A 16854-nucleotide genomic window follows, 5' to 3' on the forward strand; every position below is an offset into this window, starting at 1 on the left:
TTTTTTTGGTTGACAATAATATATTTTGTTTGTTGTTTTAAATATTGTTGACTTTAACAAACCATTCCCCAAATTTGATTTGGTTCTTACGTAATATCTTCATGGCAGCGTTTGAATTTTGCCCTTGGTCTTGCCATGAGAGCATTAACATCGACTAGAGAAAGTAATTTATTTTAATTCCCTAGTTTAATGCCGATATCAAATTACATGTGACGTGAGAAACTAAGCATATGTATTTTATACGCATATAGTTTCAATAAAAAATAAAAATATTTGTATGTACGTACTACTTAAAGAATAAAGAGTATAGAATTACAACTATATATGTAAACATTATATGTTATTCAAAAATATATTTAGCTTAGTCTTTTTTATATTTACTTTTGTTAACATAATCTTGATATAGTAAAAACTAATTAAGGGAATAAATGTTAGCAAGTAGTCGTCAATATGTGTTAATATTTATTGCTGTAAACGAATTTACAACACTACTTAAAAGTAATTAATTTCACATGTTATCCAAAAATATATTTAGCTTAGTCCATTTTATATTTACTTTTGTCAACATGATTTTGATATGGTAAAAATCAATTAAGGAAATAAATATTAGCATGTAGTCCTCAATTTGTTTTAATATTTATTGCTGAAAACTAATTACAAGACTACTTAAAAGTAAATAATATCATGTATAATATTCATATATACATATATTTATGTGTGTGTTTTTGGTACAATATTTCCAATATGATTTTTTACATCAAATTTCTTATTCAATCGTTAACTCAAGATAATGCAAAAACAAAAATATCGAGTCAAGAAAGGAAAAATGAGTAAGAGAATTGTCTTGATAGCATTGACATATGCAAAATTGATGATAATGATGTTTGAGATAGAAACACTTACTGTTCATAGGATAGGTTGGGGAACACTTACCTGGAATCCCAACGTCAACCTCTCGGATTGGGCCGCCGATGAGCAATTCTACCTAGGCGATTGGTTGTGTGAGTAATTATTATCAACATTTTCACATTCTTTTTTTCATTTTAATTTTTAATTTGGGTTTACAAAGTATAGTTTGTATTTAACTATAATTTTATTATTTGAAATTGGCAGATTTTGGATTTGATCCAACCATTCACAACATCCTCCAAGTAAACAAAAGTAGAGCAATGGGTCAACACTGATTTCATATCTAAAGTGACTCTTGTAGGAAAAGATGTATTCCACCTCGTATAACCGAAACCTTATTATTTTATACGTGGAAGAGGATATTGCAACAAAGGCATGAAACTAAGCATCAACTTCCTTCTTCAACCGTTTCCACCAAGTCCAACCGATATTATGATCACTCCCGCCGCCTCCACCTATAATATTCTCATAGCCTCAAACGCTCTTGTCGCGGTTGCTACCACTTTTTTCACCTTCATCGCTTATAGATCTAAAAAAACAAAGCATTAGCTTTGACTAGATTATGTTGTTTGGTTTGGGTTTTCCTCTCTTTATTAAAAATAAATTTGTAAGTTAAAATAAAGTTTGCTTCTTTCTTAACAAAAAAACGCGTCTTGCTTTGATTTTGGTTAGAAATCCATATTTACTTTAACATTTAACATTATACATTTATATGTACACACCAACCAAATAAAATCATTAAATGAAAACTAGATTTTAATAGTTTTTATTAACTTTTTTTTAACAAAAATCTAAATCGATGTTTCATTAGTTCTTCATTGATGTGACTTATTTTTTCTTTCAATTTAAATTTTTAAAAAGATTTTGTAACACAAAAACTAAAACCATAAACTAAATCCAAACTTCAAAAAACCAAAAGCTATAATCCAACTACTTTAAAATTTGCAAACATTCATAGCCCTTCGTTTTCCAACTTTTAAATATGTATATATATATATATACTTTATCTGTTTCACAAAAGTGTTATTTTAAAGTTTATTTCTATTTCACAAAATGTGTGATTTTCCATTTTCAGTGCATATTTCTACATCAAGTTTTCTAACTCTACCCCTAATCCTTCTCATTAATTAAACCATTAACAATTTATTAAATAGGGATATATATACTATATATATATATAATTTAATATTTTTTAATTTGTGTGAAATGTATCAAACTCACATTTTTTAGAGAGAGTAGTATAGTAATTTTGTGCTATCCATATTCAAATCTGCGTAATGCATGTTGTGAATTTCGTACTTATCTTATTGTTGTTAACCACATTGGACAAAGTTGCCAGTTTGGCTTACAAATCAATATCCGGTAACAAGTATGTATGGTATAGTAAAATCTGTAAACGATATAGCACCGTTTTTATAAACAATAAAGTGCTCTTATATTGGAGTAACAACACAAACTAAAATATTTATGTGCCACGCTCAAAAGTGTACTTTGGTATATCTCATTGCACACATACCAATATGTTCCATATCTTTCTCGTTCTCCTTATGATTTTCCCAATGAACTGAGCGATGCACGATCCGATCAAATTCGACGACGGGATAAGGCTAGCTCTCACCGTTGCAATCCCGGGTAACGAACCTCCGTTTTGTTCATGAGCTTTCTTTCTCATGTAGAAGCTTCTACTTCCTAATTCTCCTATTATTTCTCTTTTTTCCAAACCTGAAAAGTACATCAAATTAATAGCTCAAGCTTTTTTTTTCCTCAATAAAAACATTTAAAATCATCGGTTTAAATCACCCTTTTCTTTATTAGTAAAAGCTAACTCATATATTATGTGAATTTTTTTTTTCACATGAGTTTAAAGCAAAACTATATAGTATAGGATAGATATTTTAATCCAACCTAACCAATCTAATACACATAAGTGATCAGACTGAAACACAAACTGCTTTAACTTTTAGATAGAGTTATGGTATAAATATTAAGTTATATAATATCTTACACTGGATGCTGAAATGTGACTGATGCAATTCAAAAGCAGAATCTCGATTGAGTTTAGGTGTTCGTCCTTCTTCGCAGTACTTATCAACAACGATTTTGATCGTTTCTTCGACGTTAGAACTCAGCTTAACCATTGCTCTTACAGGTCCAGGACTTCCTTCTACTGCTACATTAATTACTACTTTTGGTGCTTCTCTTTTATTACCCTGAAGTTTTTTTTTGTTCCCAATTTAAGACAAAAGTCGAGGGTTTGTTACGTAATATTAAAAAGTACTAGTCCAATATAAAATAATCTCAAAAAATTTGGACTAAATGTAAAATTATTTTACAGAGTTGAAAATCATGATTACGAAAAATAGTAAAAAAGAAAAAAACGACTCTGACCTCTAGATTGATCGGAGCTGAAGACGACGGCGAAGATAAGCTCGTTAACGTCGGAGAAGAAGAGAAAACCTCAGAGCGAATCCTAGGCAAGTAAACGATCGGGTCTGCAGATTCTTCCGTTTGTAAACCTCTCATCGGCGACGGTCGCCGCAAACTACTGTCTCCTCCGTCACGGCGACGATTGATAAGACTCGGCTCTGAATAGCTTCGTTCGAAAACATTTTTCGTCGATTTCGAGTGAGTTTTATTCTTATCGGAAACGCACCTTGACGCCGTGCGTCTCGTTCTTGAGCTCCGGCCACCGTTTACAACCGGATTCGAAGCTTTTCTCCGGTGAATCGAATCAGACATTTTTGAAGAGTTTGCGTAAGGATCAGAAGGAGAGAAGGTTTTGTGTGTGGGGTTTGCTTGGCAAAGAAGCGAATTCAGAGTTTATTCTCTCTGCTTTTGCTTTACTCTTTTATCTTTTGTTCTCTTTCATTTGTTAGTATTTGTTTTCAAACGTTAAGTGTGGCTTTTAAAATTCAAGCCGACCAACAAACAAAAACCATTAAAAGAATAAAAGGTAAAAATAGTAAAATATGAGACGTGGTTCTATGATATTTATTATTCCTGTCAACATTATATTATGATATCTTCTGCTGATTCTTACGTGTATTTGTGTAATTTAATTCTTTAAAAAAATTGGAAATTGCGCTACAGTATCTGTATTACTAAAAAATATATAGATGGAAAGACATATAATTATTGATATCAAATGCGTTAAGAAAGGCAAAATGCTAGAGGAAAAAAGAAAATAAGTTCAATCAGTTTCTTGATGCATCGTTTTAAAAGATTATTATTACTTGGGAGACTCACAATTCTATAAAAGTGTATAGGGAACAAAGCTATTGGATTTGAAGAGAATTCGACACGTCAAACAAAAGAAACGAGAAACCCGAAACAAATTTCGTAAACTCACACAAAAATCTAAGGTGATAGTGTGACGCACATAAACTAATAGGGAGGAGTAATAGAGAGGGGAGAGACTCCAAATCAATAGTTTTTTTTTTTTTTTTTTTTGCGGTAAGTGTTGATTAGTGGAAATATTATAAACATAAAAAAACCAAATCAAGATACATCATTAACGTCAAGAAATGATACATCAAATGAGTAATATAAAAAAGAGTAGAGTGTGTGGCTGAGATTGGTCCGAGGTTTGTTTTCACTCGTTGAAAGAAAGAACTTTTGGGATTCTTAAAAAGACATTAAATGAATGGTGTGGGTCGACGTTTCACGCGTAACACACTTGTTTCCCACCAAGTATTACAACGATTTCGATCGTTTGTCGAATTGTAAGTTTGTAACCCTCTTTTTTATAATTGCTAAAACACATACGTATTACTATGATTTAAATTATCATTTATTGTTATGACGAAAATTGTAAATCGACTTTAGATTTTCAAATTTAACGTCACGTTTCGTGATAAGAGTAATACCATTCTAAATATTTAAAAACAATTGGCCAACAGCCTCAAATCATTTCAACGTTTTGCAATGCATATCATGAGTTTATACTATAATAATTTAATGCTGTCTTAAAAATTCTTATACAAGCCACAAAAGTCATATTTATCCAGGAATTTTCCCTCAAAAGACTACTGACTCAGTGACTCTACGTGTTTTGAGGAGGTATAAAGTATAGCTTCTTTGAAAAAAAATATTGTATGAACCCTTGAAAGCTACAACTCTAATTCTTTCAATGGTTCATACAATTTATTTGACAAAGAAAATCATGCAAAAAAATTGGAGTTGTAGCTTCTTTGTCACAGGGAAGATTGATAAAGTTAGGTACAAGTTTCACGAGAATTTATACATGCAAATTAAAATTAAAATATCACAAAATGTTCTAGACACGTTAGCAATGTTGGTTTATTCCGGTTTTAAAAAATCTAACTAAACCCATAATACCACGTCACGTTCAATACCATTCTAAAATTTTAGATTTGAGATTTTCAAATGTGACATCACGTTTCGTGATGTAATACCATTCTAAATACTTAACTAGATGAGTATCCTGCTATTGCACGGTTTGAATTTTATTTTATACAAAAATTGTGTATATATTTTATAAAGATCATAACTCAATTTATCATATAACTCATTACATTTAAACTCATATATTATTGCTTACGCTTGTTTAATTCGGAAGATTTTGTAAAAGGTTTGTTTATATTGTTAAAATGGTTTATATATTTTATTCTTAAAGTGGTATTATTCTTTTGAATTAACTGGTTAATACTAATAATAATAGGAATGATTAAGGTAAATTTTCTGTAGATATTATGGTTTGTGTTCCAGATTCCTTGTTATTATTAATAATATATCTAAAATAATCAATTGAATCCGTAAATATCGATTATCAATAATCAAGTCAACCCATAATTTCAAACTATACAAATAATACATTTAAATTACTAATGTTTTAATTTTAGAACCAACTAATAATCCATATATCTATTATATAGTTTACCAAAAAAAATCATTTACTTCCAAAATAATAAAGTAGAGATTACAATTGGCCAACAACTTCAAATTATTTCAACCTTTTGCTATAATAAATTTAATGCTGTCTTTAAAATTTTTACACAAGCCACAAAAGTCATATATTATCTCCGTGAATTTTCCCCCAAAGACTACTCTGACTACGGGTTTTGAGAGTGTATATAGTAGCCCTGTTCGTTTCAGTGTCGTGCGACTATTTAAGGCGACTGTTTCTAAAACGGCTGAGTTTTGTTTTTTTTTTCAACTTAGGTGGTATCATACATAGAAGAAAAAATAAGAAAAGTACAGATTTGAATTTTTTGTCAATGGCATTTTGATTTTGTTTTGCTGATCTGTAAAATGAAAAATGAGCGATTGTTGCTGTTTAAACGCTGCTTTAACCGGTGATTCCAAATTTTTAAAATTCAGATCGCTGCAACAGAAAGTAAAGGAGATGAAGAAGAGATGAAGAAGATCTGAAAGGAAGTTTATGAAGAACAGTCGATGTTGCACCGACTAACTTTTCGAACAGGCCAATATAGTTTCTTTGTAAAAATAAATTGTATAGATGAACACTTGAAAAATTAGAGAGAGAAAAAAAATCTAAATAGAAACAACATGTTCACGTGACTTTATTAGTGTAACCAGTTGAATCCATCCATTAATCGTCACGAGAATATACATAACTCTCTAACAAAAATATCACAAAAGGTTCGAGACACGTTAGTAATGTTGGTTAATTCCGGTTTAAACAAATCTAACTAAACCGATAATGCCACGTCATCAGTCTACATATTCGCCAACTCAGTCTATAACAGACAAAAAAATCAATCCAGCTACAACGACGACGATACTAACACACTCACACTCTCTCTCTCCCAATCTCACCGTCGCCGTCGCCGGAAGAAACGAGTTCTGACATCTTCCACAATGATCCCTTACGCCACAGTCGAAGAAGCGTCCACGGCGTTAGGCCGAAACCTCACTCTGCTGGAGACTCTCTGGTTCGATTACTCCGCCACCAAATCAGACTACTACCTCTACTGCCACAACATCCTCTTCCTCTTCGCCATCTTCTCCTTCGTCCCTCTTCCTCTCGTATTCATCGAATTGTCTCGATCTACCTCAGATTGGTTCGATCGGTACAAGATTCAACCCAAGGTGAAGAACTCTTTCTCCGACATCTTCCGGTGTTACAAAGGCGTCATGAAGATGTTCATCCTCGTCGTTGGTCCTTTACAACTCGTTTCTTATCCTTCGATTCAGGTTTCGCTCTTAATTTTGATTTTCAATCGCTTTCTCATTTTGGGGAATTGATGATCTTAGAGATGAATCTTTTGAATTGTGTTTAAAAACAGATGATTGAGATTCAAAGTGGGTTGCCATTACCATCGTTAATGGAGATTGTAGCACAGTTAGTGGTTTACTTCTTGGTAGAGGATTACACTAACTACTGGATTCATAGATTCTTTCATTCCAAATGGGGTTATGAGAAGTTTCATCATGTTCATCATGAGTATACAGCTCCTATTGGTTATGCTGCTCCTTATGCTCATTGGGCTGAGGTTTTGCTTCTTGGCATTCCCACGTTTCTTGGACCGGCCATTGCTCCTGGTCACATGATTACCTTTTGGTTGTGGATTGCTTTACGCCAAATTGAGGCTATCGAAACTCATAGCGGGTGAGTGAAGAAGACATGGTTGTAGATAGCTTTTTACTTTCTTCCCAAGTTTGTAGCTTTTTGTTATACTTCATCATATCCACTTTTGAATTAGTTTATAGTGAGTTGGTAATGTATATATTATGTGGGATGTTTCAATAGTGGCTTACCTTTTTTTGGTTGGGCTAAGGTAGGCACTAGCCTTTTCAGATACATTTTAGACCCTTTTAGTTCTTGAGGATTGTTTTAAGAGTGCTTAGATAACCTTTTAATTAACATTCCTATTTACTAAGGAAGAAAGCATTCTTCAAATGAGAAGTCTTTCCTTTTGTTCAAAGAAGTATTTGGACAATATGATGTTTGCTTGATGGATGAAGCTTGTTTCTCCGGGAGATTAATTGAGTTCTTTCTTTTTTTCTTTTGTAGGTATGATTTCCCATGGACTCTGACTAAGTACATTCCTTTCTATGGTGGAGCTGAGTATCATGATTATCATCACTACGTTGGAGGACAAAGCCAGAGTAACTTTGCATCAGTTTTCACTTACTGCGACTATATCTATGGAACTGACAAAGTGAGTATTGAAAACTTCAGTTTCTTTCTGGTTAGCGTCTACCAGTTTTGGATAAAACATTGACAGTGTGAATATATCTTTACTTCCATTAGGGTTACCGGTTCCAAAAGAAGCTTCTGCAGCAGGTAAATTCAAATACTCCCAAAACTGAGACTCAACAACATTTAGCTTATCTCTCAGCATAAAGATAAATGCACTATCAATTGCGAGTTCACATAACGATTCATAGTTTTATTTTGTATTGATGATGTGTTTCCTCTTGATCTTTCAGTTGCATAGACTCTCCTACTTAATGCTGTATCTTTTGAAATGCAGATCAAAGAGTCGTCTAAGAAGAGCAACAAGCAGATTAATGGAGGAGGGAAATTGGATTAGTTTCTAGAAAGTGGTGCCTATTGAAGCAGCCACAGCTCAAAATGCTCTTTCCTTTTGACATTTTATGATCTGAAGGTTTTCTATAAAAATTTGCTAACTCTTTTTGAGTTATTAGAATTGGTAGAGGAAAGAAGATATGAGAAGGAATCATCAAAATCCGAAACGGTGTTGGTGAGTTTTTTAGTTTGTACCGTTTTCCTTTGTTTATTCATATCCAGAATTTGAATAGGTAAAAATTATTTAGTTGTTTTGAGGATTTTAACGAGTCTTGAAATGTGTAAATTTCTTTGCTTTTTGAAAAAAAAAAAAAAAAAGATTGTGAATATTAACTTTTTGTCAGACTGTTTGGTTTAGTTATTAGTAATTTTTGGTCACCTAGGGTCTGATACTGGTAATTTAACTGACGCCGTCAATACTATCAACAAAGCCCGTCTAGCTCAGTTGGTAGAGCGCAAGGCTCTTAACCTTGTGGTCGTGGGTTCGAGCCCCACGGTGGGCGCATTTCTTTTTATGTTCTTTTGGGGCTATCTCAGATCAATGTTGTAGTATGTTTTTACTTCACTGTTGCAACTTGCAAACTCACCCACAGGGCATTTATTACACTCCATGATTTTAAAAAGGGAACGATATCGATAGTTGCATTGAATTCACTTTTGAAGAACCAAAAAAACTAATTGAAATGAAATGAAATGACCGAAACTAACGAAACACACGCATTTACTAAATGCTTTCTCTATGTCGTAGGTACAACAATTTGTTCGTTTTTACTTTTCACCAATACCAAGTTACCAACCAATAATCATCGAGACAGTCTCTTCCTCTTTAGTTTCAGCTAACACACATGCTCTTGTATATTTATAAAGTATGTCGTCCTAGATTTACTAATAATATAATAATAATGCTGGAAAAATTCAGTATCCATAAATCGTTCTTGATATCTTCAAATTTAGTGAAAAGTACAAATTTTGCAAGAAAACTTCCGAAATGACATTAAAAACTGGGTATGAGCTACAATCTAAAACATGTATTCAACGCGTCATAATATCTTTACAATAATTCAAGGAATGGGGCAGTGGCTGTCAGGTTATATTCTGAACTACTTCAATGAGTTTATATACACTCTAAAAAAAACTAATTCAAGAAAAAGTTTTAACTAAGTTTGTCCACTCATATTTTGTGTATCAACGATTTTTTCTATTCTAGACGTTTGGATCACTATTCGGTAACAGAAGAATATAATTTGATCCCGTAGATTTTCAAAAAACAAAACTTAAGCAATTCACAATCATTTGCTGAAAATAAATTACTGCCCAATAATAATTCTATAAATGAAATTTGCAATAAATATTTACGAAAATATATTATACTTTATAACTGACCTAATGCCAGTAATCTATGTTTTAATTTTCTTATTGTACGACAAAAAAAAATGAAAATCTGATCCCTTTTATTTAAATAAAAGATGATGTAAAAAAAAAAAGAGATGTGAATCTAGAAGTAACGGTAATTGACAAAAAAGAATTAATAATAATAAAAGTAACAGTAAAGATATAAACAAGAAATCATTTATGTGCTCTCTACTAAAAAGTTTTTTTTCTTTAAAAAAAAAAACAGAAAGATAGAGGACCCAATTTGGCGGACTTCTCAATGGGGGAAAAATATAAAAACTTTAAGTTCTTTTTTTTTGGGTAATAATATTTAATAACAAAATCGGCAAAATTAAGTTGGTACCGTGCTTTGACATGTGTGTGCATTTCATATAACTCCTACACCATCCTCATATATACATTGTCAAAAACATACTCAAGCTAGCCACACGTTATATCACTTGTGAGAGTTTCACTCCAAAACACTGCCATACATAAAACATAGAAGTTAATCCAGACACAACAACACCCCCATACAGTCTCAACCAAATATGATCCCATATCGAACCGTTGAAGAGGCGTCCGTGGCTTTAGGAAGAAACCTGACTAGGCTCGAGACGGTTTGGTTCGATTACTCAGCCACCAAGTCCAATTTTCATGTATATTGCCATACCATTTTGCTTCTCTTCCTTGTCTTTTCCCTCGCTCCTCTCCCTCTTGTGTTTGTGGAGCTGTCCGGCTGGTTCGATCAGTACAAGATTCAGCCGAAGGTTAAGTATTCGTTGTCAGAGATGTTCCGATGTTATAAACAAGTCATGAAGTTGTTCCTTCTCGTCGTCGGTACCTTGCAAATCGTTTCTTATCCTTCGATCCAGGTTCTTAATTTAATATATATTTCATTTATTATTAATATATAAAACCTTATATATATTAGACTATATACACATAATACATGTGTATGTCTATAACATTCCCTATTTTTAGTGTTAGTTTTGCAACTTTTTATGTGTGAGTGGCAGTTACAATCTCTTTTTTGCTGATTTTTGGGTTATTTAGAGCAAAATGTAAACTCAACCGTTATAAAATCTATATGTATGTATGTATACTCCCCTTTTTCTAGGTTTGGGATTTATTAGCTAAATATATATATATTTTTTTGTGTTAAAATTATTATATACCAAAATTGAATTGATTGTATATGTGTTAAATTAACAGATGGTAGGGATTCGAAGTGGTTTGCCATTACCATCGTTCATGGAGATAGTAGCACAGCTAGTGGTTTACTTCTTGATAGAAGATTACACTAACTACTGGATCCATAGATGGTTGCATTGCAAATTGGGTTATGAGATGATTCATCGAATCCATCACGAGCACACATCTCCCATCGGATATGCATCGCCGTATGCACATTGGGGCGAGATCTTGATTCTTGGTATTCCGACGTTTCTTGGACCCGCGATTGCTCCTGGCCACATTATGACCTTTTGGTTATGGATAGCTTTACGCCAAATCGAGGCTATTGAGACTCACAGCGGGTAATTTTTTTGTAGAAATGATAGTATAATGATTTTCATATGTGAAAACACAAACATAAATATTTACGTTTGAAACTATTGGACTACCTTTAGAATATCACTATCACAACAATATGGTTTATAACCAAAATAAAAATAAAAATGCAATTGTTTATATTGTTTGCAGATATGATTTTCCATGGACTCTGACAAAATTTATTCCTTTTTACGGTGGAGCTGAGTATCATGATTATCATCATTACGTTGGAGGACAAAGCCAGAGCAACTTTGCTTCAGTGTTTACGTACTGTGATTACATCTATGGAACTGACAAAGTGAGTACTACTGTTTATCAAACTTAAATTAAATCAATCCCCATGTAATGTTCCTTATATTTCTTTCTTTAACAAAACATTGACCAGTGTTGTTATTATTGTTTTTATCTATCCTTAGGGTTATAGAATCCATAAGAAGATTCTTCAACAGCAGGTTAATATTCTCAAGTTTAGATACATATGTTAGCTTCATATATGTCGTCTTAATTATAGTTTATTTTTGTTTATGATTTTTTGTTTGTTTTGGGTGAATCTTATACGTTGTAGGTTAAGGAGGAAGCAGAAGAGAAGGGAGGAACGAAATATGATTAGTAATAAATTCGAAGAGTGTTAAAATTTTCAATCTGTTGATAAAATATTAAATAATATGTAAACATAAAAGATTAAGAATAAAGTATCATATAATATGTATTGTCGCTCTCTAACATGTGAACGATAAAAAATTATATGTATATTTTAGAAATAATATAACCTTTAAGAGCATCTAATGGATGAAAATGCTCTTCGCCTCTCTTTGTATTCTTCCTTCCTTGTTTCTTTGTTTTTGAATTATTAATCCCTTAAACGTTTGTATTGTATATCGATCGTATTCGTACGAACCGTCGACCAAAAACAAAAATGAAGCACAATAAGCTTATGTGTCAAAAATTTGGTTGGCTAGATGACTTCTACGTTTATATTATAAGCGACTAAATTATATAGTACGTTATTACTCCAAACCATTGTATTGTACATGATAATAACAAACAAACTAATATAGACAGACACTAGACACAGTATGATCCCTTATCCAACCGTTGAAGCGGCGTCCGTGGCGTTAGGACGAAACCTGACCTGGTTCGAGATGGTTTGGTTCAATTACTCAGCCACCAAATCCCATTTCTATGTATATTGCCACACCATTTTGCTTCTCTTCCTCGTCTTTTCCCTCGCTCCTTTCCCTCTTGTAGTTATGGAATTGACCGGCTGGTTCAATCAGTATAAGATTCAGCCGAAGGTTAAATATTCGTTTTCAGACATGTTCCGATGTTATAAAGATGTCATGAAGTTGTTCACTCTCGTCGTCGGCACATTGCAAATCGTTTCTTATCCTTCAATCCAGGTTACTAATAGTTTTTTCTGTTTTCATTTACTAATTGAAACAAACGACTCATTATTTGAATATGTGTTACTAAATTCACAGATGATTGGGATTAGAAGTGGGTTACCATTGCCATCTTGTTTGGAGATGGTAGCACAAATAGTAGTTTACTTCTTGATAGAGGATTACTCTAACTACTGGATCCATAGATTGTTGCATTGCAAATGGGGTTATGAGAAGATTCATCGAATCCATCACGAGTACACATCTCCCATCGGATATGCCTCCCCGTATGCACATTGGGCCGAGATCTTGATCCTTGGGATTCCGACGTTTCTTGGACCGGTGATTGCTCCTGGCCACATTTTAACTTATTGGTTATGGATAGCTTTACGGCAAATCGAAGCCATTGAGACTCATAGCGGGTAAAATTAAACATTTGAAACATATCAAACCATAATTATTTACCTATGAAGTTATTGGACTATAATATATATATATAGATATTGGAGAATGTTATGTGGTTTTGTTACTAAAAAGCAAACTTTTTGGTTATTGCAGATATGATTTCCCATGGACTCTAACAAAGTACATTCCATTTTATGGTGGAGCTGAGTATCATGATTATCATCACCACGTTGGAGGACAAAGCCAAAGCAACTTTGCATCAGTTTTCACTTACTGCGACTACATCTATGGAACTGACAAGGTGAGTGAGTGTGTTGAATAAACTTCATTGAAATTATTCAATTCTTGTTCCCTTACAAACTTCAGTGAAATTTTACGTCATTAGGGCTATCGAATCTATAAGAAGCTTCATCATCATCAGAGCAGGTTAATGATATTCTTAACTAATTAACATTATTAGTGTTAGCTTATTATTAGCTTCATAATTAATGTGGTGACCTTGTATATCTATTTTACACGTTGTGTAGATTAAAGAGTAAGCTGACGAGAAGGGAGGAATGAAATACAATCAGTGATAAATTCATATTAAGGTTGAAAATTTTAATCCATTGATAAGAGAAAATTAAACGATGATCCATATGTTAAGTGGATTGTGTTGTTTTGTATTCTAAATACAACTTTACAATCAACTATTTGTTAATAATTTATCTTAATTAATAAAAGTCTTTGGAAGCAAAAAAAAAAAAAATTACTTAATTTTGTTTCTGGTTATAGATGGACACGATTAGGTGTACTTACTTAGTAAGTCTTACTATAAAATTAATAAAAGCTTTTTTTTTGGGGTAAAAAAAAAAATATATATATATATAAATTGTTCTTTAAAAAGGATATCTAATTTATCAATAAAAAAATCAAATAATTTTTCAGCTCCAATGTCACCCAATTTTTTTTATAAAATCTCTTCTTCAAATTCAATAAAAAAGGGTTTGCTCCGACCAGAAAAATTCTGGTTTTTTTTTTTGTTTTTCTTTCCCTGAAGAATCCCGACAATGGCGTGGAACATGTTCAAGTTCTGCACAGCACTTCGTGCCTTGGGTTCGATTATGATCGTAGTTGTCATCGGGATCATCGGATTCACATACTACGCTGTTGTCGTCGCGAATTACGGACCTGCTCTATTGACCGGTGGTTTCGATTCGTCAGTAGCTCTTTTGGTTTTAGCCTTGTTTCACTTTCTGGTAAATAACTCAATTTCTTCTTCTTCTTCTTCTTCTTCTAGGTCAAATCTTTTAAATTTTTAATCTTTTTTGTTTTGTTTTTGTGTGTGACCCTTTAGTACCCTCTAGATTTGGATTGTTTTAGATTTACTAGTTACAGTTTGACTTTGCTTTGATGATATTGAGTCAAAACTCAAAATCTTGTTGCTTTGAAGCTAAGACATGGAGATAATGCTATTGCTATATGTGTTTGTTGTTTATATATGTTGGAGTTTTGCTTTTTCAGTATCGAATCTGATTCCTATTACACATTTAATCATACTAGAATCTAAATTGGGCATTACTTCTTAGTGTTTTTTTTTTTTTTTGTGTGGTAATAGGCCCAATCTAGCTGGCTGTGTGGGTTTAGATTTATGGCTGTTGGATGTTAAGTACCAGTTATGGTATCTTTCACTTCTTGTAATACAGTAGGCAATTGAATTAAGAAATCAGTGATACTATAAGCTAGCAATCAAGTAGTCATCCTTTTTTTGGTTTTGGTTTAGTGTAGAGTTACTTCTAGTTTGAAGCTGTTGGTTTCTTACGTGTTGTAATAGATTACCTACGTTTGAGCTCCTACACATGTTAGAAGTCACAGAAGAAAGAATGAGGAAGCAAAGGACTCATTTTTCATGATTGTTGTTTTGTGTGCAGCTTGTAATGCTATTGTGGAGTTATTTCTCTGTTGTTGTGACGGACCCTGGTGGTGTTCCAACGGGTTGGAGGCCAGAGTTAGATATAGAGAAAAGCGGCGATGGAAACCAAAATTTGATTGGAGAAGCTAACCCATCACTCTCGGTTGGAGATTCCTCGAATCATGGTGTAAGATACTGCAGGAAGTGCAATCAATATAAACCTCCTCGTTCTCACCATTGTTCAGTATGTAAGTCTCTTCAATTTGTGATTCTTTTCTTTTGAATACGGTGGTGTATCTCTCTTTTTTTGTTTTAGTTGTGAAAAAGATTTCATCTTTGGTTTTCAGGTGGAAGATGCATACTAAAGATGGACCATCACTGTGTTTGGGTTGTAAATTGTGTTGGGGCAATGAATTACAAGTCTTTTCTCCTATTCTTGGTATGTCAACTTCTCAACGCATCACTGAATGAAGTTGTTTTTGGGCTTATTACACTTACAATACATGGATATGATTAGAACTTTATTCACATGATGATAGCTGAAACGAGGGAATTGCAAGTAGTTTCTTTTTTTTTGATTAATGCTAACTGATTAGCTTTAATGACATAACCCATCCTTTCACATGCACTGCAGTTTCTCCTGAACTATTTCCTTATGTACCATCAATCTTGATATGTTCTGTTCATTAAATGTTTGTCATGTTCTTAATGCATTCCCAATATGTCAAAATGCAGTTTTACACATTTCTTGAGACAACGTTGGTTGCAATATCGCTATTGCCAGTTTTCCTCGTATTCTTCAGTGATGGAGATGGTGACATAACTGTATCACCAGGAAGCCTAGCAGCCACCTTTGTTGCATTTGGTGAGTTCAAAGAGATATATATATCTGGATTTCCGTTTTTGTTTGCTTGTTTGTTTCAGAACACCTTAACGTTACCAATTCTTTCGTCTGATTCAAAACCTTCCCCCTCTTGCTTTCCAGTATTGAACATAGCATTTGCGCTAAGTGTCCTAGGCTTCTTAATTATGCACATAATGTTGGTTGCTCGTAACACCACAACTATTGAGGTAAAACACCTTTCACTTGGTTTTGCTCTTAACTTGGGGTTTCTCAGGGACCTCCATGCATGGTAATGGCTAGCAAACTAATTTTGTTTTTCTTTCTTCTCTTTTTAATCTCAGGCATATGAGAAGCATACAGTTAACTGGCCGTACAACCTTGGTCGTAAGACAAACTTTGAACAGGTTTTCTCTCCATCTTCTTTGTCTGTCTCAAAAACTCGTGTTGTTATGGTCGATTCTAGAGTTAATAGAAGTAGTTTCTGGCTTGTGAAATGAAATCTTTGGACAGATACACAATCAAAGCTTGTTTGTTTCTTTTGTTGAATTAGGTATTTGGAAGTAATAAGATGTATTGGTTCGTGCCATTATACACCGAAGAAGATATGAAGAAGTTGCCAGCACTTGGAGGGTTGGACAATGCGAGCAGGTCGGAGACAGAGCCACTTCAGTCTCTATGACCTTTAGACTTGAAATTTTGGAATTAATCAAAATCTGCTTTGTGTATGTATCAATATACCTTGTCACGTGTGTATTACATATAAGTGCCTTTTTGTGGAATATTTGTCTCTTTTCTTTTTTTTTTCGTGTAAAGAAACTTCTCAAGTATCTTTACACACAGCAAACAATAACATGTTCATTTGCATAAATATACATTTTCATTATTATCTATAGATGATAATAACACGCACTGATGATATATATCTATCTTGTATATATTTGGATATGGTGTATGTAGTAAGAATGCTCAAATCTGCAAAGTC

At 33.1% G+C, this 16854-nt stretch overlaps 5 protein-coding genes and 1 non-coding gene across 6 annotated transcripts; 5 read left to right on the top strand and 1 right to left on the bottom strand.

Annotated features, from left to right (window-relative positions):
• Positions 1-2193: 2193 nt before the first annotated feature.
• Positions 2194-4510, bottom strand: LOC104718033 (uncharacterized protein At4g22758). The gene is made up of 3 exons (XM_010435693.3): positions 3298-4510; positions 2915-3119; positions 2194-2631 (listed from the first exon to the last, which is right to left on the bottom strand). The coding sequence occupies exons 1-3, from the start codon at positions 3646-3648 to the stop codon at positions 2411-2413; spliced, it is 777 nt and encodes a 258-aa protein (XP_010433995.1). The 5' UTR covers positions 3649-4510; the 3' UTR covers positions 2194-2410.
• Positions 4511-6639: 2129 nt separating this feature from the next.
• Positions 6640-8754, top strand: LOC104718035 (methylsterol monooxygenase 1-2). Its single transcript, XM_010435694.2, has 5 exons — positions 6640-7086; positions 7179-7501; positions 7907-8054; positions 8147-8179; positions 8370-8754. Exons 1-5 carry the CDS (start codon positions 6751-6753, stop codon positions 8427-8429), a joined length of 900 nt encoding a protein of 299 aa, XP_010433996.2. The 5' UTR covers positions 6640-6750; the 3' UTR covers positions 8430-8754.
• A 101-nt stretch (positions 8755-8855) lies between these two features.
• On the top strand, positions 8856-8928 carry TRNAK-CUU (transfer RNA lysine (anticodon CUU)). Its single transcript has one exon. It is a non-coding gene; the product is annotated as a tRNA-Lys (tRNA).
• A 1080-nt stretch (positions 8929-10008) lies between these two features.
• On the top strand, positions 10009-12161 carry LOC104718036 (methylsterol monooxygenase 1-3). Its single transcript, XM_010435695.3, has 5 exons — positions 10009-10671; positions 11012-11334; positions 11501-11648; positions 11767-11802; positions 11916-12161. Exons 1-5 carry the CDS (start codon positions 10348-10350, stop codon positions 11958-11960), a joined length of 876 nt encoding a protein of 291 aa, XP_010433997.2. The 5' UTR covers positions 10009-10347; the 3' UTR covers positions 11961-12161.
• Positions 12162-12359: 198 nt separating this feature from the next.
• Positions 12360-13885, top strand: LOC104720179 (methylsterol monooxygenase 1-3-like). The gene is made up of 5 exons (XM_010438130.2): positions 12360-12750; positions 12832-13154; positions 13291-13438; positions 13523-13563; positions 13665-13885. Exons 1-5 carry the CDS (start codon positions 12427-12429, stop codon positions 13696-13698), a joined length of 870 nt encoding a protein of 289 aa, XP_010436432.1. The 5' UTR covers positions 12360-12426; the 3' UTR covers positions 13699-13885.
• Positions 13782-16762, top strand: LOC104718037 (putative protein S-acyltransferase 13). Its single transcript, XM_010435696.3, has 7 exons — positions 13782-14375; positions 15048-15276; positions 15376-15467; positions 15764-15893; positions 16014-16099; positions 16214-16276; positions 16423-16762. The coding sequence occupies exons 1-7, from the start codon at positions 14187-14189 to the stop codon at positions 16549-16551; spliced, it is 918 nt and encodes a 305-aa protein (XP_010433998.1). The 5' UTR covers positions 13782-14186; the 3' UTR covers positions 16552-16762.
• Positions 16763-16854: the final 92 nt, after the last annotated feature.

The sequence above is a fragment of the Camelina sativa genome, chromosome 10, assembly GCF_030686135.1.
Source record: "Camelina sativa cultivar CO46 ecotype springtype chromosome 10, ASM3068613v1".
NCBI lineage: Eukaryota > Viridiplantae > Streptophyta > Magnoliopsida > Brassicales > Brassicaceae > Camelina > Camelina sativa.